The 24,530-nt window shown below is 32.0% G+C and overlaps 2 protein-coding genes across 2 annotated transcripts; both read right to left on the bottom strand.

Annotated features, from left to right (window-relative positions):
* Positions 1 to 1,186: 1,186 nt before the first annotated feature.
* LOC106768555 (polyubiquitin) lies at positions 1,187 to 3,295 on the bottom strand. Its single transcript, XM_014653774.2, has 2 exons — positions 3,170 to 3,295; positions 1,187 to 2,566 (listed from the first exon to the last, which is right to left on the bottom strand). The coding sequence occupies exon 2, from the start codon at positions 2,564 to 2,566 to the stop codon at positions 1,421 to 1,423; it is 1,146 nt and encodes a 381-aa protein (XP_014509260.1). The 5' UTR covers positions 3,170 to 3,295; the 3' UTR covers positions 1,187 to 1,420.
* A 7,032-nt stretch (positions 3,296 to 10,327) lies between these two features.
* LOC106769584 (MACPF domain-containing protein NSL1) lies at positions 10,328 to 16,015 on the bottom strand. The gene is made up of 7 exons (XM_014655258.2): positions 15,473 to 16,015; positions 14,448 to 14,686; positions 13,751 to 13,955; positions 13,005 to 13,079; positions 12,707 to 12,890; positions 11,943 to 12,115; positions 10,328 to 11,528 (listed from the first exon to the last, which is right to left on the bottom strand). Exons 1-7 carry the CDS (start codon positions 15,737 to 15,739, stop codon positions 10,842 to 10,844), a joined length of 1,830 nt encoding a protein of 609 aa, XP_014510744.1. The 5' UTR covers positions 15,740 to 16,015; the 3' UTR covers positions 10,328 to 10,841.
* Positions 16,016 to 24,530: the final 8,515 nt, after the last annotated feature.

The raw sequence follows: 24,530 nt of genomic DNA, 5'->3' as shown, positions 1-24,530 counted from the left end.
GAGGTTACATGGTGGTGCCCTATAGTTTGTCGTGATTGATCGTATGAATGGCCGGAGTTCAGGATGGGGTTTACCTGGACATTCTAACGACCGTCCATGCTCAAGTAGAGAGTGATGAGTCATGTGGTGAGAATAGCAGAAGGTCCTAGGATAGGCGCTTTCACTGTAGGCCTATACCGCGGTAACGGACTTACACTTGTGTGTGGTCGGGTGAAACCCCTTGGCAATGGCTTTGCAAAGCAGTAGGACCACCACAAGTGCACAAACCCCTGGAGCTCGACATTTTATACTAGTCCGGATGGTCAAATCACGTGGTCGGTCATTAGTATCAACAAAATGCATTCGGTCTTAGTCTGTTTTGTGTTATAGCCCTTGCATTGTGTGTGATTGTATAACATGATAGTTAGTTCCATTTAATGTATAATCTGATAGAATGTTTACTTGATTGCTTGTGTGCATGCTGTTATATATATGTTAGTTTAAATTTAGACTCAACCTAACTTACCCTTGCTGCTTTGTTGTTTGTTATGTGTTTGTTTTTCTTTTGCAATGATCATCCAAATTAGATGTGAGTAGAGGTAGGAGAGGTGCCACTAGAGCAGGTTTTGGATGAAGCCGATATTCCAGATACTGCAGAGTAATATAGGCCAGATATGATCATACATGTATATAACTTAGTTCTTTTGTATTTCGCTTGCTTATATTTTGAGTTAAAATTATTGCAAGCAAGGTTTTAATTCCTCCTCTCTTTTGGATGACTGTATTATAATATACTTCATCTGACTCTACTCTTGAGTGCTTTACTTTACTCTTGAGTGCTTTACTTTATTAAATATGATGCATCCCACTCAATATGATTTATACATATATTTTTGAGATGTTACAATATATCTCCAAAATTTAAATAGATTCGAAAAACAATATTATTACTAATAGTAGTAATATAAATATCATTTAATCTAATAATTAAACAATTTTAAAATATTAAATTACTCGGTCCTTTAAATCCTGTTTACTTCGAAAAAAAGTTCTTCAATCCATCGAATAAAGAATTAAATTGAGCTAAATCAATCAGAAAAGTGAAAACCATGATAAACCTCAGATATTATTATTATTAGATTAAAGGATGAATTTATCTAAACATAACTAAAAGTGAATTTTGCTTAGAAAGAAAATAAAACATGGATTTTAGTAGCACGGTAATGATAACGTATGCAGAACTAAAACAACCAATTAGAACAAGGTACTGAAAATATAACAGGATAGCAAATTGTACAGATTCAAAGGCAGCTATGACCCGAGTCGGCACAATTTCGGATAGTTCAGGAACATAAAAAACCGAAAGAGAAAAAAAAAAAGAGCAGCTACACTTGCACATAATTCACCAAATCAACAAGGGACCTTGAGAAGATAATCAGACTTAAAACCCACCACGAAGACGCAATACCAGGTGAAGGGTGGACTCTTTCTGAATGTTGTAATCAGCAAGAGTCCTGCCATCCTCCAATTGCTTCCCTGCGAAGATCAACCTCTGCTGATCTGGTGGGATTCCTTCCTTGTCCTGGATTTTTGCCTTGACGTTATCAATTGTATCTGAGCTTTCAACTTCCAAAGTGATAGTCTTCCCTGTTAAAGTTTTCACGAAGATCTGCATGCCTCCCCTCAGACGAAGTACAAGATGAAGAGTGGACTCCTTCTGAATGTTGTAATCAGCCAGAGTACGTCCATCCTCAAGCTGCTTTCCAGCAAAAATCAACCTTTGCTGGTCTGGAGGAATGCCCTCCTTGTCCTGTATCTTGGCCTTGACATTGTCAATCGTGTCTGAACTCTCCACCTCCAAAGTAATTGTTTTTCCAGTAAGGGTCTTGACGAAAATCTGCATACCACCACGGAGTCGCAAGACAAGATGGAGAGTTGACTCTTTCTGAATGTTATAATCTGCCAAGGTTCGGCCATCTTCTAGTTGCTTTCCGGCAAATATGAGCCTCTGCTGGTCTGGTGGGATACCCTCCTTGTCTTGAATCTTGGCCTTGACATTGTCTATAGTGTCAGAGCTTTCCACCTCAAGGGTGATGGTCTTTCCGGTGAGGGTCTTGACAAAGATTTGCATACCACCGCGAAGACGCAGCACCAAGTGTAGGGTAGACTCCTTTTGGATATTGTAATCAGCCAAGGTTCGGCCGTCTTCAAGTTGCTTTCCAGCAAAGATGAGCCTCTGTTGGTCTGGTGGAATACCCTCTTTGTCTTGAATCTTGGCCTTGACGTTGTCAATGGTGTCGGAGCTTTCTACCTCAAGGGTGATTGTCTTTCCCGTCAACGTCTTCACAAAGATTTGCATTCCACCACGGAGACGGAGCACCAGGTGGAGAGTGGATTCCTTTTGGATGTTGTAATCAGCAAGGGTACGACCATCCTCAAGCTGTTTGCCAGCAAAAATGAGACGTTGCTGGTCCGGTGGGATTCCTTCCTTGTCTTGAATCTTGGCTTTCACATTATCAATGGTATCTGAGCTCTCTACTTCGAGAGTGATGGTCTTACCGGTGAGAGTCTTAACGAAGATTTGCATCTAGACGAGGCAATACGATCGAGATAATAAAATAATCAGCCAGCAATTTCTTAACAACAAGAATTACAATGTGTAAAAACAAAACAATAAAAGGACAGCATAAAGCAAAAGACCAAACGTGAAATTATACACTTTTAACATATAAGAAAACTGAAAAAATAGTTCAAGAAACCCTCTTAAGCAATCAATAAACCCTAGTAACAAAAAACACATGTATCTGTCTACAACAACATACACAGAATTAAAGCGAGCACAAAAAAGGTAAAGAATGAAAACACGAGACCCAGATAACTCTATTTCAATCATAAATTACCGAAACGGACGAAAAAACACCTTTGAACAAATAAAAATAACAAGAAACTTCTCAGGATTATACAGTACAGAATACTTGTGGCAGATCTGACAAATTAAATATGTAATTTCATGAAATCACCTCCCGATCGCTTCAACGAACCAATAATTTTAAACAAATCGAAGTAATAGTAAAGAAATTATTCAAAGAACAAAAACCCAGATCAAAATCAAAGGGCAATCCTTTATAAGAAAGAATAAAAACCCTACAACCCGAAATTTATTCGAAAATAAAAGAGGTGGAAAAGGTACCTTGAAACGGTGAGCTAGGGTTTTCTTTCTTCTTCTGCTACAATTCTATTATGTTGGGAATAGGATAACACAAGCGTGGTGTGGGCTTGGCTTATATAGCAAAACGACCCGATGTTTCGTCACCGCAACGGTACCTTGTTCAATCGCGTTGTGACACGTGGACGAGTTGTGACCGCGAATCGAAGCAAAAAATGTTGACACGTCAACGTTTGGCATGGGTCTTCTTCGGCAACTAATGAGATTCCCAACAACTTCCAAAAATCTGTTGGCTATCACCGCCTCCGATTTTAAAAAAAGTATATTGAATTTATTCTAAAAATAAAATAAAAACCACATAATATTTTTCATCAAATATCTCACGATTTGTTTTTATATTGATATTTAAATTGTAATTTTATATATCACATTAGATGTATATATGAACTTTTTATTTTAAAGAATGAGAGGCGATAGATTAAACACCATAAATATTGACTATATAATTAATTTATTTTCTCTCTTGGTTCGCCATTTTGCAAGTGCATGTTTAAAGATAAAATAAATTATATTTTAAGAAAAGAAGTTAAAATATTTTTAATATTAGTTTAAATGTCCAGTAATATAATCCTTTTACATTATTATCAAATAACATGTCACACTTCTTAACACTATCCATATGACCAAATTTAGCAGTCAAATATATATTTTGTTCAAACCTAGATAATTGCTAGGTAAACGCTGAATTGAATTAGAAAGGAAATATATTTTTATTTACTCTTTTTTTTAATTCATAATAGACGTAGTTAACAACTTTGAAATTTTAGATAAATGTCGAAGTACATCTATTATTTGTTATTAGTATGAACATTTTTTTGTATGACCCCCCTTTCACTAGGTTTCTTTTTCTCTCGTTTGAAGAAAAGGGCTTGTAACTATTATTATTACAACTAGAGGACTTTGACATCAAGAATAAAATAAAGTAAACAATATCCATTCTAATAAAAAAAGACCTTCACACGGAAATTGCTTCTAAAACAATAATACACTTTCACTTTTTTTTTTCCTACTGGAACATCATACTTTGCAAAATAATTATTCAAATAATACAGTTTATTATAGGTATTCAGGATTTAGTTTCTCAATAATTAAATTTTAAACATGATTAACGTAATTTTGAAAAAAAAAAAACTAGAAAAACTGAATTTTGAAATTGATTTTAATTTTTTATTTAAAAATGAAAGATAAAGAGTTTTAAAATATATATATATATATATATATATATATATATATATATATATATATATATATATATATACACACACATATATTATTTGAAAAAATAAAATTGTAACAAAATACATATTTTAAAGAAATATAAATTTTAGAAATATAAATGTACTGAGAAATAATATTTTAGAAATATAAATATATTAAAAAATAATGATTGATAAAACTAATTATTTAAGAAATAGTTATCTAAAATATATTATAATTTAAAAAATAACTATTTAGATAACTAATTATTCGAAGAAGTAATTAATTGAAAAATTAAAAATGTGATTATTTAATTTTATGTTGAATTAAAAAATATAATATTAATACCTATTTATTCATAAATAAAATATAGTTATAACATTCCATTTTAGTGCATCAAACTAATAAAATAAAATATTTATTAATAATACCCGGAAAAAAAATCTACATTATAAAAAACTATTATCATAGTTATCCTAATAAGGTATAACCATATATATATATATATATATATATATATATATATATATATATATATATATATATATATATATATATATATATAAAAAGAAACTATAATACAACAAAAGAAAAAACAACATAATAAAAAACATAATAATGAAATGACATTAACACATATTCCATGTAAGATAAATTAACTCTTATTTCCTTATATGTTCACACCAATAAAGGTGATCATTGTAAGAGAAAGAAAACAATAAAAATAAACCAACATAGAAGAAATGATAAACTAATATGCAAAAGAGTTTTCATAAATAAAAATAAAAATAATCTTCGTAGATCACTCATTCATAAAACAAACCTATCACATATAATGATTTATTCTAGACCAAATTATCCGAATAAAGTATTGATGTTAAATTTTGAGGAGTCGTGCACTTGTGGTGGCCCCTATTACTTTGTAGAGCCATTGTCGATGAGTTTCACCCTATCACACACAAGATTAATTTGTTAATATCTTCAACCAAGGTAAGGTCTCTAAGATTAGAGGACCTCATACACCTCCCACCACATATCTCATTCTACTCTACCTAAACTTGAACGATTATTAAAGCGACATGATAACCTCAAATGTTTGCACTCCTACATCAGTGTGTACACTAATGAAATGTCATCATAGAATCTTTCCAAGAGAACCATGGAATTACACCAACACATATACCATACTCATCATCATCACAATATCATACATAAATACACATCATAAACTCTTACACATGCATAAAATACATTGCAAAATATATATCAAACAACCATGGAATAAAAGATTTCGCACATGCACAGTGGTGCTCAGAAGTGTCGCCTAACGCTAGGCTTCACGTAAAAGGCGGCGCTTAGTACCAAACCTTTCACAAAAGGTGGCGCTCAACGGTAAACGCCAAAACATTCACATTTTTACGGCACTTAATGGTACAAAATTGACGCTCAGCACCAACCTGCCACCATCAGTGTTGCATAAAAGAAATAGATAAAAACTCTATGATTTAGGAAATTGGAACCTGCTTAAATGATCAAATTGGTATTCCCTTCTTAGTACTTTGATAAAAAAAACAACTTTTAATGTTAGCGCACATGCCAACTAGCTCAATTAACCAGATCCTAAGTTTCTTAATCAGCACAACTCAACCAAGACAATTCAATAATACAAACATCCAATATACCAAATTCAATAGATCAATTTCATCATACCATTCAATCATGAAATTAAAGATTTCAAGATATTTATAACATAAAAACAATGCAATTAACTTCCCTTACCTCAAAGACAAAAAAACGTGCTCAAAAGAAACTCAAACCCCTTTCAAGCTCACAAGATGTCTTATTTACACCTAGCATTACAAGAAAAATCGCAATTATCTACAGCCGAAATCCGTATATAAGGCCAAAAATCCGTATATAAAATTTGGTTATATACGGATTACATACGGACAAAAATCCGTATATAATACCCTCGTAGCTAAATTTATATACGGAAATATCCGTTTACATACGGAAAAATCCATAGGAATAACACAAACACGATCAAGACACACCATTAGAACCACTAATTAGCATAAACTCATATTGATGACTAAAAAGATACATGCAAGCAAAAAAAGGCTCACTTGTAACAAATACCAGAAAAAGGCTAAGAAAAGAGCTAAAACTCAACTTATGCAAACTAAGGATAATATGTTCAAGTCTCTCAATTAGTAATACATCCTTGATCTTGACAACAAAGGAGGTTCTTACTTTGCTAGTTCTCATGATTTTACCTTTGTTATTGTCACCATATGTGACATGTCCACCGTTCTATAAGATATCTTGCTGAAGTTTCTTACATCTAGTTATGTGTCTTGAGCACCACTTTCTAGATACTACATTAATTGTTTGCCTCAAGACTTAATTGCAAAAACATATTAAAGAGAGGAAGTTAATACCTAGTTAAATTTGAGCCCTTTTATGTTGGAGGATTGTAATGCTCCTTTAGGTACTTATTTAAACTTTCCCTTGGAAACCCATATTTTTTAATATAGTAAGAATTTGATACATGACCAAGTTCACAACAGTAGAAGCAAGTAATAATGAATGTTTGCTTATGTCAAGAAACTTACTAGATTTTAATCGATTAATCCCACCAGTATAGCCTATGTCTTCTATATTAAGTACACTTCTTTGAGAGGTAAGGATGACATTAAGATTAGAGCTGCACAAAGTAAAATTAGAAAGAGTCTTCATCAAATAATTTCTTTCTATATGTTTTGGGGAATTCTCACAACTAGGTATACTTTTCTTGCAATCACATACAGGTTTTTATGAGCATTTTCAATAGTTTTTAAGTTAGTTTTCAAATTTTCATTTTTATCCTTTAGCTGTTTTAATCTATCTTCCAACCACATGTTTTTCCCTCTATACCTATTGTTTGAATATTGCAATTTTTTAGCTTTCTCATGCAACTCATGAAATGCATTAAGCAATTGATAGCATTTATTTTCATCATCATTAGAGTCAAAGCTAGTTACACTATTTTTGTAGGATCCTAAACCAGCCATTAAGCATAAATATGTTTTCTTCCTCAAGGCTCTAGCTGGATTTGCTAAATGTACGGGAGGCATTGTCTTCCCATGCAATGTATGCCTCATTTTTCTTTTTATACTTATTGCTTTCATTCTTCTCTTTCAGTTTTTGCTTTAGCTTGAATACAGGACAATCAAGCTTGATGTGGCCAGTTTTACCACATTTAAAGCATGTTGGAGCAGTGGATTGTTCTTGCTTTTTGAAGGATCTCTTATTTCTTGTAGAATTATTATTTAGATTTATTTTTGTATTTCATAAAATTTGAAAAGCTTTTTACCGTAAGATTCAATGCTTCATTGTCTGAGTTCCCATTGTTTGGATCATCTATAGATTCAACCTTTCTTACTGCAGATTTTACAGTAGCTTTGACATTAGTTTTCAAGGTTATAGTATGCCTTTTCTCTCCTTCCTCTTTCTCTTTTAGTCTTCCCGGTTCTAATTCATGTTCTCTTAATTTCACAAAAAGGGTGACCATATTCAGAGTTGTAAGTCTTTTTATTCAAATATTGTTGTAACTTTGGGTTGCCATGTTCTATTTGGACTTTTTAAGATCTTGATGTTGAGTTTTTCCTTATCAAAAGTTTTGCCAAGTGCCAAGAGGTGATTTACTATGTGAGTAAACATTTTCTAAACATCATAGACGTTTTATCTAGCCTTCATTCTAAACATTTTGTTTTTTGGAAAGGGTATTCTTTCTTGAGCTCTTGACTTGACATGTACCTTCATGTGTCATCTCCAAGACATCACACATTTCTTTGATTGATTCACAAATAAAGATCTTGTAAAATTCATCCAAAGTTAGTGTAAAGGATATGATATTCTTGGCTTTAACATCATAATGTTCTTTTTTGTTTTCATCAGGTGTCCATTGAGAAAATTCTTTAGGTTTATTTTTGCCATTTTCAATCTTCATAGGTTGACAAAGTCCATTTACCACAACTTTCCATACACCTTTGTCAACTAATTCTAGGAAGATTTTCATTTTGATTTTCCAAAATGGGTAGTTTTCTCCAATAAACAGAGATGGTATATTAATATATGCCCCTTCAACAAATGTTTGAGAGATATTAGCCATAAGATGATCTTTTAATCGATTAATATTTTATTAACCAACTCTAATACCAATTGTTAAAAACACTTGTAGCTAATATTTCTCAGCCAAGAAGGGGAAAGGGGTGAAGTGGTTTCACAACATTTTGAACCTTTTTAAAACAAATGTTGAGATGACGAGTCTTTAACCTTTTTCCAAACTATCAAAGAAATGCAATATTGATGAAAGATAAGAGAAAGAACACACATATTTTATACTAGTTCGATTCAACTTGAATCTATGTCCAATTTTCTTCCAAGAAAACTGAGCTTGAAAGATTTTTCATTATAATAAAAGATTTACAAAATTGCAAGTACACCTTAATAATCCTAGACTTCAAGATATCAAGAATTAATCTCTAAATGTAATGTTTCACACAATTACATCAAGATATTTACTTGCATAGTAAAAAGACTATAAATAATGAAAAAATATAGAAAATAAAAGAAAAGTGTACACATGCAAATATGTCATGCAAGAATCTGTAGAATTAAACTCATCTTGATGGCTTCTTGACGAGTTTCCTAAATGTCCAGCTCTTATTCTCTTTAAGAATTCAAAAATGCTTCTTTATCAAATAATCAACCTTTTGGAAATAAATTGAGTTTTTAAAATGAGAGGAAGACTTGTATTTAAAAAAAAAACATCGTGCTAATGTTATTAATTGATATTCTAATCAATTAATATCATTCATATTTAAATTGTAAAAACTTGGCCTTATTTTAATCAATTAAATATGTTAATCGATTAAAACAATTTTTCACAACAAATTCTTTTTTTTTTTTCAAAGATATTTTAATTGATTATACTTTGATTATAAGATTTCAGGCTTAACCTACCATCTTACCTTAGTAATCTAGGTCTTCTAATTATTGGGTTGAGCTTGAGTAGTCAACATTTTGAGCTGGTGACCTTCCAGGTTGCCAAAATTGTGGGATCGTAGATTTGTCGAGTTATAGACTTGCCAGGTTTTGGACTTGTTAGGTTTTAGGCTGTACTTGTCAAAAGAATTAGTAAAACTAAACGTTTAACATAATCGTATATATATCCTTGCAATTCGGCATTAACAATGTTAATGCACAAAAACAAACACTATCGTAGAAATGAATTGAAAAAACAATATAGTCGCTCCTAAAATTATTTCTTTTAATTTTTTTTTATATATTTAAATTTTCACTTTCTTTAAATATTTTTTTTTTTTATAAATAAACCTAAATGCTTTACATATTCATATTCCCAATTTTTAACTTTACATTAAGTTTCTTTCCAATTAATTTCACCTACAATCATATCATTATTTAAATTAATTTTTCTAGCTCACTACATCAGAAATTTTATTACAAATTATTTTAATAAAATAAATATACATCTCTCAAATATAATTTTACAAAAGAACAACCATAATTACAATATATTATTATCATAATTTTCCTATTATCATAATTACCACATATATTTAAATTATCTTTTTTTTTTATTCTTCAAATTTTCACTCCTAACTTATTTATAAATATTAATAATTAAATATATATTTTTAATTTCAAATTCAAAATTTTAAATTTATATTAAATTATTTTTAATAAATCATTATACAATTCAACAAATTTAATAAAGAAATATTTTTAAAAATTATGTAATTTCTTTAAACTAAAAAAATATAAAAAAAAAGCTGCTTAGAATTCGTTTCTCAGGAGCCAAATTCTAGTAGCAATACGTCCATCAATAGTTAAAATCTCCATAAAAAATAGTTTGTCCGAAAATCTCCATAAGATTTAAACTCTTCCCTTTTCCTTTGTCATGAATTGATAGGTATAACATTCAGACCCATAATGACAAACTTATGATGTCTCAAAACATTCTTATTCATCATGCTCCCTTCCTTTGCCTTTATCATGATCATTATTGTCTTTGTAATTCCTTTTAGAATCCTTATTTCCTTGACCTCCTCTGTCTCGTTCTTTCCTTCTGTCATTCTCTCTAAAGTTGTTGAAATGGAAATCGTCCAGTAACAGTGCTCCCTTACTCATGTTAACATGCTACCAAAAGCAAGAATTCCCATCACAAAATAAAACGCTTTGATTCCTCATTCCAAATACTAGTATTTATTATTGAAGGCATTTGCACCAAAACAAAGTGAGAAAACCATAATCCACCAACAATCAATTGACACTGCCATACTCAGGCCACTTAGCACGAGATGACACTCCTCTATATCTATTTTTTTCTTCAAATAAATGGTATAAGATATTTACAACAAAACAATAACTTATGCTAGAGAAGAGATTCTTCCGACAATATAGTCAACAACGAATACTTTGCCTTGATCGAGATTCTACCACCCTCTACACACAACTTTGCCCCAGTGACCACCCAGTACCCTGGTTGATCCTCAGGACCCCTAACCATTTCCTTTGTGTCCACTAAGCTCAGCATTTTTGGAGCTCTTGCTGGCACAGGTGGTCGACCTTGATAAATTGCTGAGTTTACATCAACTTTAGTAGGCTTCTCTGCTGACTGCAATTCTTTGCTAAGCCCAGTACTCATCAATGCGGAGAAGAATCCTGACTTTCTAGACGTTGTTGAAGGTCCATCCCATTCTGATCTGCGAATTGTGGCAGATGCTACTGTGGAGAATCCAAGTCTCAAGAAAAGAACTTTCTTCATTCCCATAAGCTTAACTTCAAACCAGGCTTTTGTCACAATGGCTGTGGACTCGTCCATCCGGGAGCTACTGTACTGCACAGGTGCTGTGTGGACATGGGAAAACATGCTCCATTTCACAGGCTCATAGTACCCTCGTTCATCTGGTTCATCAACAGGATCATAACCATGATCATCTGAAATTTCAAGGGCTCCAGGAACCTCCGAAAGATGCTGCAGATGGATTGCCAGATGGTCATTTTTCTTGCCTTCCAAGTATAAACGAATACCTGTCACAGGCCGGTTTCCAGAGTCAACCTGCTTAATGAAAATGCATTAGTTAGTTTTTCTTTTTCGGCCATTTACAAGACACATAGCACAAATCTTTAGATTAATTTATAGAAACAACTAACAACTTATATGAACATAGTTTAATCATGTTTTTCCTTTGATTACAGAAATAACTTTTACATGCTTACTTATATCAGGATAAACACTTATTCAATACACCATTTACCCCAAACACAATGATTGGTTATACAGAAGTACTGTCACTGAGTCTTTGCAAGAAAGAAGTTCGTAAATTTAGGTAGCTTATTCTCCTTATGTGCTCTTCCATCCCCATCTAATAAAGTTTCCAATTTTTAAATTGTTGCAAGCAATTAGAGCACAGGTAATGTCTGGGCAGATTTTATGACTTTTAAAGACAGTTGTAAGAACCATTGTAATTACCTTCATGATGTTAACATAAAGCTTTGGTCCCATGAGAGTGAACTGAAGTGATGGAGACGTGCTCTTTTTATACTTATGGCCGAATCCAAGAGGCAGATCACCATACATTGGGGCCCATTGCCGAGGCAACTGAAATTCTAGAAATTGATGAAGCTCTTCTATTTCAGGTTTATCTGTTTGAAACAGGAAACTGTTAAAACACATGTACCAGATGAGACATCTTATAAAGAAGCATAAATAATATATATTGATTTAGAATTAGTTACTTGCGCTTTATGGAACATAGACACAAGCATAGGTTAGTATTTAGTGAAAATGTGAGAAGTGAGAGGGATTGATTTTGAAATGGTCTAGATTAGTTCTTCTCATGAGAGAAAACTTTCACTTGATACACTCCATGCATACTTGTGAGTATATGAATGCATCACAAAACTAATCCCAGGATAAACATGAAGATTGATCTGGTTTCATGTCTATTTATGTTATGAATCCTACAGTCATTTAAATAACCCTGAAATCACTGTTTTATGTTTTCTTATTCTCATGCCATAGGCCACATCTTCTTCGGTTTTGCAGAATTTACATGAAAATGATAGAGTTTTGCTTCCATGAGATATCTTGATCAAGAAATTTAGAAATCAAGTGAAATGTTTATTTAAACAAAACTTTCCTCAAAAGTGGCAACTAACAACCGAAATTTCTAAAGAAAAAAGTCCAAGACAATAACAGGATGGAAAGAAACCAAAGTTGCAGGTGGCACTCACATCTAAGATACAAATTCACTGCGTGACTTAAAAATCCATTGCCTGGAACAGAATTGAGAAGGGAAGTGATAGGCACGAAAGACAATGATATGACATTAGGAGACTTTGATATGGTTGAAAGCCACTTGTTGTAAGATTGACCATTATCAATACCCCCTCTTCGAACAGAAATGCTCACAACATCCTGCAAAGCAATTTATATGACAAGTCCAACTGTGTCAGATGCACGATGGCTACATGGTGCTACAGCTGAAATGGTGAAAATATCAACGTTCTTGTAACACAGAAATATACTAACATCATTCTTGGAGTGACTTCTCACGACTGGCCTGCCAGCAGTAGGGTAAGGTTTGTTCCTGTGCCCTTGATTACCCTGTAGACATGATTACAGATATATTTAGGAAACTTCTAGATTTCCACTTCCATTCACATTTTCCAAGGACATGTACATTTTATTGTTGAATTCTAAGCCAGCCGTTTTCTTCAGAATCATCTTTTTCAGATTCCTAGTGAGCAGCATTGTGTTTTCAATCTGAAATATAAATCCATTCTTGGCCTCTATATATTGGGAGAGTTAGCATTGTGACAGTTCATTATGAAAGGCTTTGTTAAAAGCAAAGAAGCTAAAATTTTAGGAGTTTACTATGAGCAACCTTTTGTTGCATCTGGTTTCAGCAGAATGCTAGCATCCCATCTTAAAGGTTGTTCATTCTTTCTGCAAATTTGTTATGGGTGTGGATTTATCTTTTTCCCTCTGGTGTTCTTTCTGTGCATGCTTCTATGGGACATGGTAGTTGAGATATGATGAGAAAGTAGGCAGACTGGTCGCAATCTTCAGTTTATCTATGTATTTAATATTTTTTATGCTGTCATATGGATCTACTTATTACTCAGCTTTGAGAATATAACTTCCTTGTAGTTTCCTACTTCTTTCAAACAAATTAAAAGCTCTCTAAAATCATATTCTGCACTTCACTGTGTTTTTCATTTTTAAAAGCAAAGAAGGCAAGCTGTCTTTTATAAGAAAGTACACTGCTGCATTACCTTTGATTTTCTTGATTTGTCAGCAGGATTGACATTAGAACTTTTATTTGAAACCTCAGAAAACCTCTCATCAGCTAATTGCTTTAGCAACTTCTGCACTTCAGTTGACGTTAAATCTGAGTTTTTTGTCTGCTTGATATGTACCACATCCTTGCCTCCCATCTGCACCCCAACTATTACATGGGTACCGTATTTTTCAATGAACCTGAAGAATCACAATTCATTCAGAGAACTATATAGGATCAACCAACGTAAAGAAGGATTTTTTTTATCAAAGAAAGAATTAAACGATTGTTGAAGCAGGTAAAAATACAGTAAGAGCTTTAAGAGTATATTAAATTGAACACCATGTTAGTTTTATCCTATATAAGTTTAAGTTTAGAACATTATCAGGATAAAGTTTCTCAACTCTCTTTAATGACAAACTTTTTTTTAACGTTAGGAGACTCTTCGAGACCAAAGTTGAATTCTACACATGGACCCAAAACACGCAAATATCTAACACACAAGACTTCTTTCCTTAGTCCTTATCATTATGGTTTTAGTAATCAAGCAGCCTAGGCAATTAAAGTGATATTATTTAGAGTCAAGAAAACAAATTATATGTTCATGCCCATCAAAAAATCAAAGCTCTTTCATATTGTAATACTAATAACGAGAACTAAATATAAAGGACAACAATAATGACAACACTTACTCGGCAAGTGCTGCGGGGTTCCATGAACAAGGCACTTCTTTTTTGACATTTTCAGAAAGGGTTATGTTGGTTCTATCTAATTCGACATTATATAATGTTATGAACCATCCATCATAGGCAAGGTTTTTAGTAGAAGCTGCGTCTGTAGCCCAGCATTTTTTCATGTTGAACATGGCATTGAATTGGCCACTTGGAATCTTACCGGACAAGGATAACTGTTTGTTGAAATGCTCAGACATCTGCATCGAACCAAATTCATGGAAATTCAGACTTTCTCATTTTACAACATCTAGTCATAGGAATGAACCCACGATTCCACAAACACTAACATATTTGATTGTGACAAACCAAAGTCAACTTTTCTCTTAGAAGTACAGCTGAATTGAATAGAAGTGAAAAAATAGCTTTTCCATTAGGTAAAGAAGTCCATACAAACTTGCTTCTGAGATAATTTATAAATGTTAAATCAGCTCTCTTGAACTCCGATTTTAACCAAAATCATATTTTTAAATCAAAAGACTGATCAAAATCATGTTTGTAAATAGTCCAACACGGCACAAACAAATGTTTAGTTCTCAAAAGTCAGAAGAATGTACCGATGACTCGAGTATCAGATTAAAAAACAAATTTCAGTAACCTAATTTCAAAATGCACACATCATGAAGCAAGAATCCCAAACAATTATCAGTAGCAGCTACTAATGAAAATCAAGATTTCGAGTTATTTCATGGTCATTATGACAGGAAATGTGGAAGATACAATCACAGTGCGATATTGCGATACAGTCAAAGTAGTGGCTGTGGACTGTCTTTCAAAACCTTGATCAAAATTCAGTTCTGGCAACAAACATTCAAAAAATAAAGAAACATAGAAGAGAGCTTCTTCATGAAAAACAAAAACTCAACCAGAGAGAAAGAATAAAGACCCAATTGAAACTGGTCAAACATTAAATACAGTATCGTAGTTACTCCTGACACTGCAGAATATGTCGATGGATGTTGTCGGTGATGTGGTCATGTACATACCTGATTGAAAGGGAGCACATCAGAGTGAAACCTGGTGCGTTCACCCTTGTCACACTTGATGGAGTTGGGAACATCCTCCACGACAACCCCACCGGGAAAAACAAGGTCTCTAGTGTGTGTTGAATCAATCTCGATCAATTTAGACTTACAAAAGGAGAACCTTATATCTCTGCAAAGATCATACCCTTGACCAATCACCTTCACAGCTTTCTCTGCGGCCATCTGGGGATCCAAGCCCGCAATGCTCACGTTGATCATTCCCATCATTCCTCACAAGGTGTAGAGTGATGATCCAACTGTGGCTGTTTGTCTTGTCTCACTCTTTGGTCATGGATCACAATAAGAAGAGTTAAGGAGCAGAAGAACGAGTCTTTTAAGTGATTGTTGACTTGACTACGCTGTTCTTGTTCCTGCAATACGCAACGTTTCAAAGGGTGTTGTTGTTCTACGCGGGGCATTTTTTTTTTTTTTCTCTTTGGGTGGTTCTGGGAGGGTAAAAGGGACAGGTTGGTTCGTGTTCAAAGATTGGACCATCGAGGAAGGTGACAAGCGAGTGGGAACGAGGAATGAGAGAAAGCATAAAATGGCGGCTCCGTGTCTCTCTTTCCTCCACGTGGCAACCTTTTTCATGGTAAATAACGATGCAAACCACGTTGGGTTTTGTTAAGTGGAACTGGTCATGGCATATCGGTTTGTTGACTTGACTTGACAACTAAACATGTTTTAACTAATGAAAAGAATTAACTACACTCTTTTGGCAATTCCTAGAAATTCAATCATTTTGTCATAACGTGATACAAAGGGTGTCTTCGTTTTTCACTTATTTCACAAAGGAATTTTTTTTTTTAACCACACTTTTTTAACAACTTTTTGACAACTGACAGCTTGTGATTGGTCCATTTTTAATATCTTTTAAACATAAATTCAAATGGACCAACAAAATGATGATACGTGTTCCGTTGTCAAAATGGTTATAAAAAAGTATCGCCAAAATATCATTGTCCTTTTAAAAACAATGTGTATGCAGCAGTGGTGTTTATTTCTGGATGTGAATAAAAGTAGTGTTTGTACTGTTGAATTTTGTTATTTGATGTTGTCTCCAATATGAACAATGAGGTCGTGTTTTCCGCTTCTGTTTAAATTGACTTGATAAGGAATGAAGTGAAAGTCGCCTGCATAAATGTTTACAGACGGAGGACAAAGTTTCTGGGAAGCTTAGTATGATATTTTACCAACATTTTTAACAATTTTTTTTATAACATCATTTTTCTGGTATATTTAAATTTATTTTTAAAAAATATTTAAAACTAACTAATCATATAATACATTCTCAAAAAAATTGTTAAAAAAAATTATTAAAAAGAAATATTTTCGAGCAAAATCGTCTTAATGATGTGTGAAGACTTGGGACTGACTTACGCGTCTCAACAATCTTCTCAAATTCCTCCTTTATGACTGTTTTCTTCACTCTTTTTCTTTGTGTTGTGCCTCTCTGCATTTAATGAGGTTCACAAAATTCATTTGCTTTTATACTGAGGTTGACACTGTTTTGGAGAGATTTCGGTCATAATGTTATTTTTAACCAAATTATATGTTTTTATTCATATCACAATATAGACACATATACCATTAAAAAATAGTGAATCAAAAAGGTAATTTCATCTCTATTCATATATTAATATAACTTATTATTATTATTACTATATAGGGTAACATGCATGCAAGTATAGTAGTTTCCAACACAATGTACCCTCTCTTTTTTTATAGTCATATAGGTTTTTAGGTAGAGTCAGTGGGTCATATTACTTCAGTTCTTCTTTATTCTTGTCTTTGGTATTATCCTACCCTCATTCCTTTTTTATCATATTAACAATTCTTTTAATATTTTTTTAATAATAGACTATATATTATTAATAAATAAACAACAAGTACATAACTAAAAATAAATTAAATGAAATAAATATACAGGAGTACATAACTAAAGATAAATTAAATAAAACAAGTAAATAACATTAGTGCATAACTGAAAATAAATAAAATTATAGAAATAAACAAAATCGATGCATAACTAAAAATAAATAAAATAAATAAATAAATTAGTTCTTAATTATAAATAAATTAAAGTTAATTTATATATGAATAAATAAATAAGACATAACAATTGAAAAAAAAAATATAATCCAAAATAAATAAAAATTTAATAAACCACATATAAGTTTATTTAATCTTTTCTTCCCCAATACTTGTTGACATTAGGTTTGATTATTAAAATTTCTTATAACTCCTTGCTTCAAATTTCTTTCTTTCTCTTTCTCTATCTTTCTATTTCTCTTGTACTCTCTTTTTTCAAACATTCTCTCTCAAATCTTACTGTTTTTTTTTTACCTTATTCTCTTGTTAAACAATTTTTATAATAAACAATAATATAAGATAAAATTATAAATGAAAGAAAAGATTAAAAAAAATCTGAGTTGAAACATATAAAGTGTTGTTTTTAGAAAAAATAAAAATAAAAATACTCCAATAGCAATATAGAATAATAATATTCACTTCTCTCTTAATGTATAACAAATCCTTAAATCAATCTAATAAAATAAATAATCTCTAAATGAAAATGAATACTTTTAAAAGATAATATATAAGATGAGACTGAAAACACTTGAACTATTGAGTTTGTTATGTATTTTCTTCATGTTATATATTTATATATCAGTAGAAGGAAGTAAATAGTAGTAAATAATAATAAATATGATTTAAATAAAGTGATAAATAAGAATAATTTTTTAACAACTGTCGCATTACTCATGACATCATGATTAATATAACATAATAAAGAATGGACACACACACATATTTTATCTTTATTTCTTTATGATATATTTCCTTTTCAGAGTTCATATATAATTGTAGAAACCGCCTATCATACAATGACCAAAAAGAAAAAAACAAGTTTTTTAAGAGAAAAACTAAATATAAAGTAAACGAAAAACGAAAAACAAATGAACAAGACTTATAACAATACATTAATGGAGGTCATCGTCTTCATCTTACTGTTAAATATTCCTCCGTTATAATGATGGAGTGAAAGCAAAAGCAACTAAAGGCCAAACACTTGAAGAGTTTATCATACAACTATGCCTTCGTTTTATCTTTCATGTTAATGTTTTTTTATCAATAAAGATCTACCAAATTCATATGCATACAACAAAAATAATTATTCTTTCTAATGCTGTTTTCATGTTAATGCTATTTTATTTTAAGCGTGAACTATACCATAATATTATTTATGATTACAGTTATATAACTTATTACATGTTAACCAATCTCACAAAGATACAAATAAACTTTTCCCAAGGTTGAAGACAAAAATCCTAAAAATAAATAAAAAGCAATGATTTTATAAATTTGAGTGAATTTTATTGAAAGGACTGATAATATTTTATTTAAACTAATTAATACACTTGGTAAAAATTCTTTTAATATTTATTTAATTTTTATGTTTTTAATATTTTATTTTAAAGAACAAATCCCTTGAGATCACCCCAGGGCTTCATTTTTTATAAACTTTGCTCCGCTAAGAAAAAAAAAACAGAGAAAAGAGATCCCACAAGCAATAAACGTGTTATAAAATGAAGATATTCTGCATACTAAAATAGTTGTTGTAAGTAAAGTACAATTACTTATACCTCAATTATTCCTCCTAAACAGAAATAAACATAAAAAGAAATCTTCTAGCACGCAAATAGATGGAGAATAACAACCAAGCCTTTTTGTTTAAAACTATAAAAAAGCGGTAATTTATTATTTCCAAAGAATTGAATAAAAAGTACTGAAATCAGTAAAACAATTTTTATGTGATAAGACATTGATGTACATTGAGACGTTAATATAATTGAGATGTGAAAATTTATAATAATATTTCGCATGAGTTTATTTAGAAATTAAATAATGATAGAAAACGAAAAACAATACTTTAATTTTTTTTTCGCATATTGGAAACAATTTGAATGAAACGTTACATAATAGACTATGTACTACTATATTTACAATTATGATTTTCCAATAAATTATTAGACTAATATATAATGGATTATGTACACATAACAATCAATAATTGGAATGTGTTGCAATTGTTTTCATATTGGCTGTTTTGAGTGATTTTATAATGTGAAATTGATATGTTTGTAAATTAAACCGTCGGGCGGTCCAGGACGAGAAGAAGGCATGGCGATTGACGCTGGGCGGACTGGAGGGAAATCGTCGGGTGGTGGCGATTGCCGCCGGGCAGTTTGGAGGACTTTGGCAAACCGCCGGGCGGCACACTTAAACCGTCCGGCGGTGGCTCGCTGGACTTGGGCCCATTTTCTGACGCGCTCCTCACCTATATATACCCCCACTGCGAAGTTCAGAATCATTCTTTTGACAGGGGAAGACGACCAGACCTAATTTTGCTCTCTAGAGAGGATCTCTTGGATGCTTAGGCTCCTTTTCATCTTTTCTAGGGTTTGCTTTTCCATTCTTCTTCCATTTTTCATCTAGTTTCACCATGTCTATGGTGAATTAAACCTTATTATTGTTGGGGAAAACAATGTAAACTTTTGATACTCTCTCTTATTGAATCTCTTGATTATTTCTATGGTCTCCATATGTTTTGATTGATTATTGTTGGGTTATCATTTGTGCTTAAAGCCTTTATCGTTTAACTCATTCGGTATATTGATGTTTGTCTTTATTGATATGGGGACGTACAATAATGACATGAACTGGTGAGTAATCTCTTGATTCTGCAATACCACCTAGGGATAGGGGTAGGACGATCAATTGCGCTAACTTCTGTTTATAATGCGGTATTAATTACTAGGGAAGGCTAGGAATAGCAAGCTAGTAGTTAATATTAGGCCATTTTCGCCGAGGGATCGGGTTAAGGGGAGGCTAAGAAAGTCGCATAACAATTGAATCAATCAACTAATATTCAAGGGTAGTATGTAAGAGAGAGTGGAATAAATGAAATTGTTAGTACCCAACAACATCCATTCATCCATTGTTTTCGTCTGTCAATTGAATCAACTTTATTTTTGCATGTTAATATTTTTGTTCTCAAATCCAATTTATTAATTTTTATTTCTCAAGTCTTATTATTTTAATTCACGCGAACGAGGAAGCCACACGAGTCTCTTTGGAAAACGATATTTGGTCAATATTATGCTCTTGATTGAGGGATTCAATGCCCATGCATCAAGTGCTAATGTACAAGGATTTTGAAAGATGAAGTGGTCAAAGTTTAGGTATACCAAAATGGGTTCATGCCAAATTACACAGTTTAGATATTTCATGGTGAAGAAATTCCTCCTAATTCCATTGCTCGCGAAAAGCGAAAAGCTTCAGGTTCGAACACTTTTGTACGTACATCTAAGATAAATCAATTTACGTATATACAAGAGATGGTCGACGATTCTCTTCGTCGACATGCTGAACAAGAAGCAGATGATAGTCCTAATGAAGAGTGTCCAAATGAAACCACTCCCAGGTTTTATAATTTATTGATAGAGGCAAACCAACCTGTATTTGAAGGATCACCAGAATCAAAATTCACATATTTTTTAGAGTAAAATTATTTTACTTAATTTCCTCTTACATTTAATATAAGGAATGCATTTTATACATTGACGGTAATTATAATATATAAAATTAATTTTGTGTTGCTGTCAATTTAATTAACCAAAATAAAAGTCAAAAAAATATATTAAAATCAATGTAAAAAAGTGAATTACAATAAAAATTAATCAATATAATATAAGATGTTAATCAAAATAAATATTAAAAATAAATAATTTAATTAACTTTAATAAATACTAAAAATAAATAGTTAGTGTTAGTTTAAACATTAATTAAAATAAATATTGAAAATAAATATAATTAGTTAATAGAGATTACAAAGTCTATATTAAGATAAGGTTATAAATATCAAATATAGAGACTAGTTTGGTTTTCTTCCCTTTTTCTTTCTCTTATAAAAACAAATAAAATGACTATTTCATAATTAATTGTTCATAAGTTTGATCACAATATAACATAAAACAATTATATTTTATAACAATATTTATTAAAATAAGACAATTATTCTTAACATAAAATTATATTCTACAACAACATTTATTAAAATAAGACAATTATTTTTAAAACATGTGTTAACAAAAACATATATTCATCCAAAAGATAATGTTAGTTTGATTCCTTTTTTGTTTTATCCTTTTATAATAATTTATCATATCTATTTTTTTCTTTTAACGTGTTTATCTTAAAAAATTGAAGAAGAATAAAAAAAAATCTAAGTGCTTGATAAGTTTTGAATTTTATCTTTACAAAATTTGACTTCGATATATATATATATATATATATATATATATATATATATATATATATATATATATATATATATATATATATATTACATCATTTAAATTAATAAATAATATTGTAGATAATATTAAATTATATATTATATACTTTTTGTAATAATATTAATAAGTATGATATAAAATATTAAAAATTATAATATATTAAAATATATAATTTTGTATGTGTATATAAATGATATTGTTTGTAAAAATTAATTAAAATCTTGGAATATGATCAAATTCACTTCAATCTCTCGACCTTGACCTTAACTGAGAGGGAACTTTGTAGGTTGGAATTTTATTTTGGTTCTCACTTAAAGAGTATCCTAAAAGAGAGTTTTACCAAATATGTATTAGGAATATTGGTGACTTAATTTGATATCTCTAATTGTCACTCCAACAAATGTAGTATCTACATACTAGAATACAACTTGCTTAATTTTATGTTTTATTGAATCATGTTTAAAATAAAAGTAAAATAACTATTATTAAATATTAATTGCTTCTTACCAATTAACTTATAATTTGTTTATCATTCTAAAAATTAATTATTTGTGACATGCTTGAATAAATTTAAATTTAATGTGGTGCTAAACATACTAGTTCATTTTCTCAAAATGCATGGAATGATTCTTACTTCAAATAAAAATACAACTAATTGAAATAAAAATATATACTGTAACGGCCTGAATAAGAAAGAGCTATTGGGCCTAGTTGGAGGTAGCCAGACCCATCAGATTAAGGGCACATGATCTTATAGGGGTCCTTTTTCAAAAATTAGATTTCTCATTTGCCAACTTTTCCTTCTCTCTCTAGAAATCTTTTCACATAGTTGCTCTGCCTTCTCTCTAGAATCACATCTCACTGAATTTTTGGTTTGAAGGTGCCTAAGCGTACACGGCGTCAAGAGCCTCACTTTGAACCAATTATTTTCTCCATATCATTCCGGTAAGTGGTCTTTCTGTATTCCTTCGCTATTTTGATACCTAGGGTTTGGGGTTTTAATGATTTCATGCAGTTAGAACCTTCCCTTTCTGATTTCTATTATATTCTAGCTCTAAGTGTTGTTTTCCATCGCCTCTTTGGTGAGTTGTAGGGTGTTGTTGTGCTCCGCAGTGAGGGTACTATCTCAGGGCACTCTTAGCAAGTGGTACTGTCAAGCTTTCCAGGTAAGGGGAGCTGATTATATAACTTAATTTATTTGTGTAATATAATGGTATGTTAAGTTCTGAAATATATATGTTGTTAGGTTTGTATATCTGCTGTTGTGCTTAAATAATTTGTGCGTTGGTGTTGAACTGGTGCGTGTGGAAATTTGTGTTTGTAAGTGTCTCTGTTGAAACTGATATGCTGAACTGATCCTTGATTGAGGTGGTTGTAAAAGGGAATTCTGTTGAAGTCAGTTTGAGGTTGAGAATTTGGTGTTGGGTAGTAATAGGGTCCTGTCTATAGTAAGTTGGGTAATGAAATTGGGCATTTGAAGTTTAGAGAATAATAGGACAGTGTGGATAACTCAGATAAGAGCACTTTGTTGGTAGGATAGAGGACTCTTAAAAACCTGAGTTGGCACATCCCTGATCATAGAGCAGCCCTGGTTTGATCCAGTCAGTTATGACTAGTCATATGTGCTGGCGTCGAAGGTGAGCCTGATGCGTTCAGACATCTGAGTCATCTCCGGTGACCAATTGGGTAGTAAGAGAGTCTTGTGGGAAAGTGTCTCACTATGATGGTAAGTAGCTAGGAAGTTTAGCAAACAGGAAGCCATTTTGAGTGTGTGAAGGGAAGAGAAATAGTAACTTTTAGAGTTTGGGGTAATAGGAGCACTTGGTTTGTTTGGGCAATTTAGACAAGTCAATTGTGACTGGTTAGGCATATAAAACTGAACAGAACTCGTTAGAAGTGATGGATTTGAATTAGGGTCCCTAAGTCATAGGATTTGATGTTTTAGAGTTAAGTGCAAACCTGAATTATTTTAGAACCCTTATGAGAATGGTATAAATTGGTTAGATAAGTTTGAATAGGTATTTATCACGAATTAGAGGGGTTAGAAGTTATGTTAGAGGGTTGGAATTGGTGTGAGGGGTACGAGTTGCATGATTCTACAGAACTGGCATTCTATGGATCGTGCAGACTCGCTATGCGGATTGTCCCGCATAGCGAGTCGCTCCAGAGGAGTGCTCTCTATTTGAGGTCTCTCGCTATGCGAACTGGTGCGCTATGCGAGAGACATAGGTCTAGGGTCTCTACCAAATTAATTCGCAAGGTGAAAGGGGTGTGTGCACTATGCGAATCAACTTGGATTCGCTATGCGAGTTGGGTGCGCTTAGCGAAAGGCATTGTGTTTATTTGTTTCTTGTCTGGTTACTTGCAATGATTTGTGTTGATATGGTTTGGTCTGATAAGCATGTTGGGAGTATACTTTACAATATTATGAATGGTTATTGTTGCAACAGAAGTGTGTGGTTTGTGGTGAAGTGTACAAGAGCATGAAGTGGTACAAGCATGATTCAAGTTTTAAACCAAGTATCAAATGTGTAGAGTCTTTCGGTGAGATTCTTAGTGTTTTAGAATGAAAGTTAGAGCTCAGTCTTGGGGGTCTTCCTGACACTCCAATGGTCTTTCTTCTCACTTAGAGAGGGTTGAACCATGTGGTGAGGAGT

This window comes from Vigna radiata, chromosome 7 (genome assembly GCF_000741045.1).
Source record: "Vigna radiata var. radiata cultivar VC1973A chromosome 7, Vradiata_ver6, whole genome shotgun sequence".
Taxonomy (NCBI): domain Eukaryota; kingdom Viridiplantae; phylum Streptophyta; class Magnoliopsida; order Fabales; family Fabaceae; genus Vigna; species Vigna radiata.
This window is presented reverse-complemented; position numbering and strand designations above follow the sequence as displayed.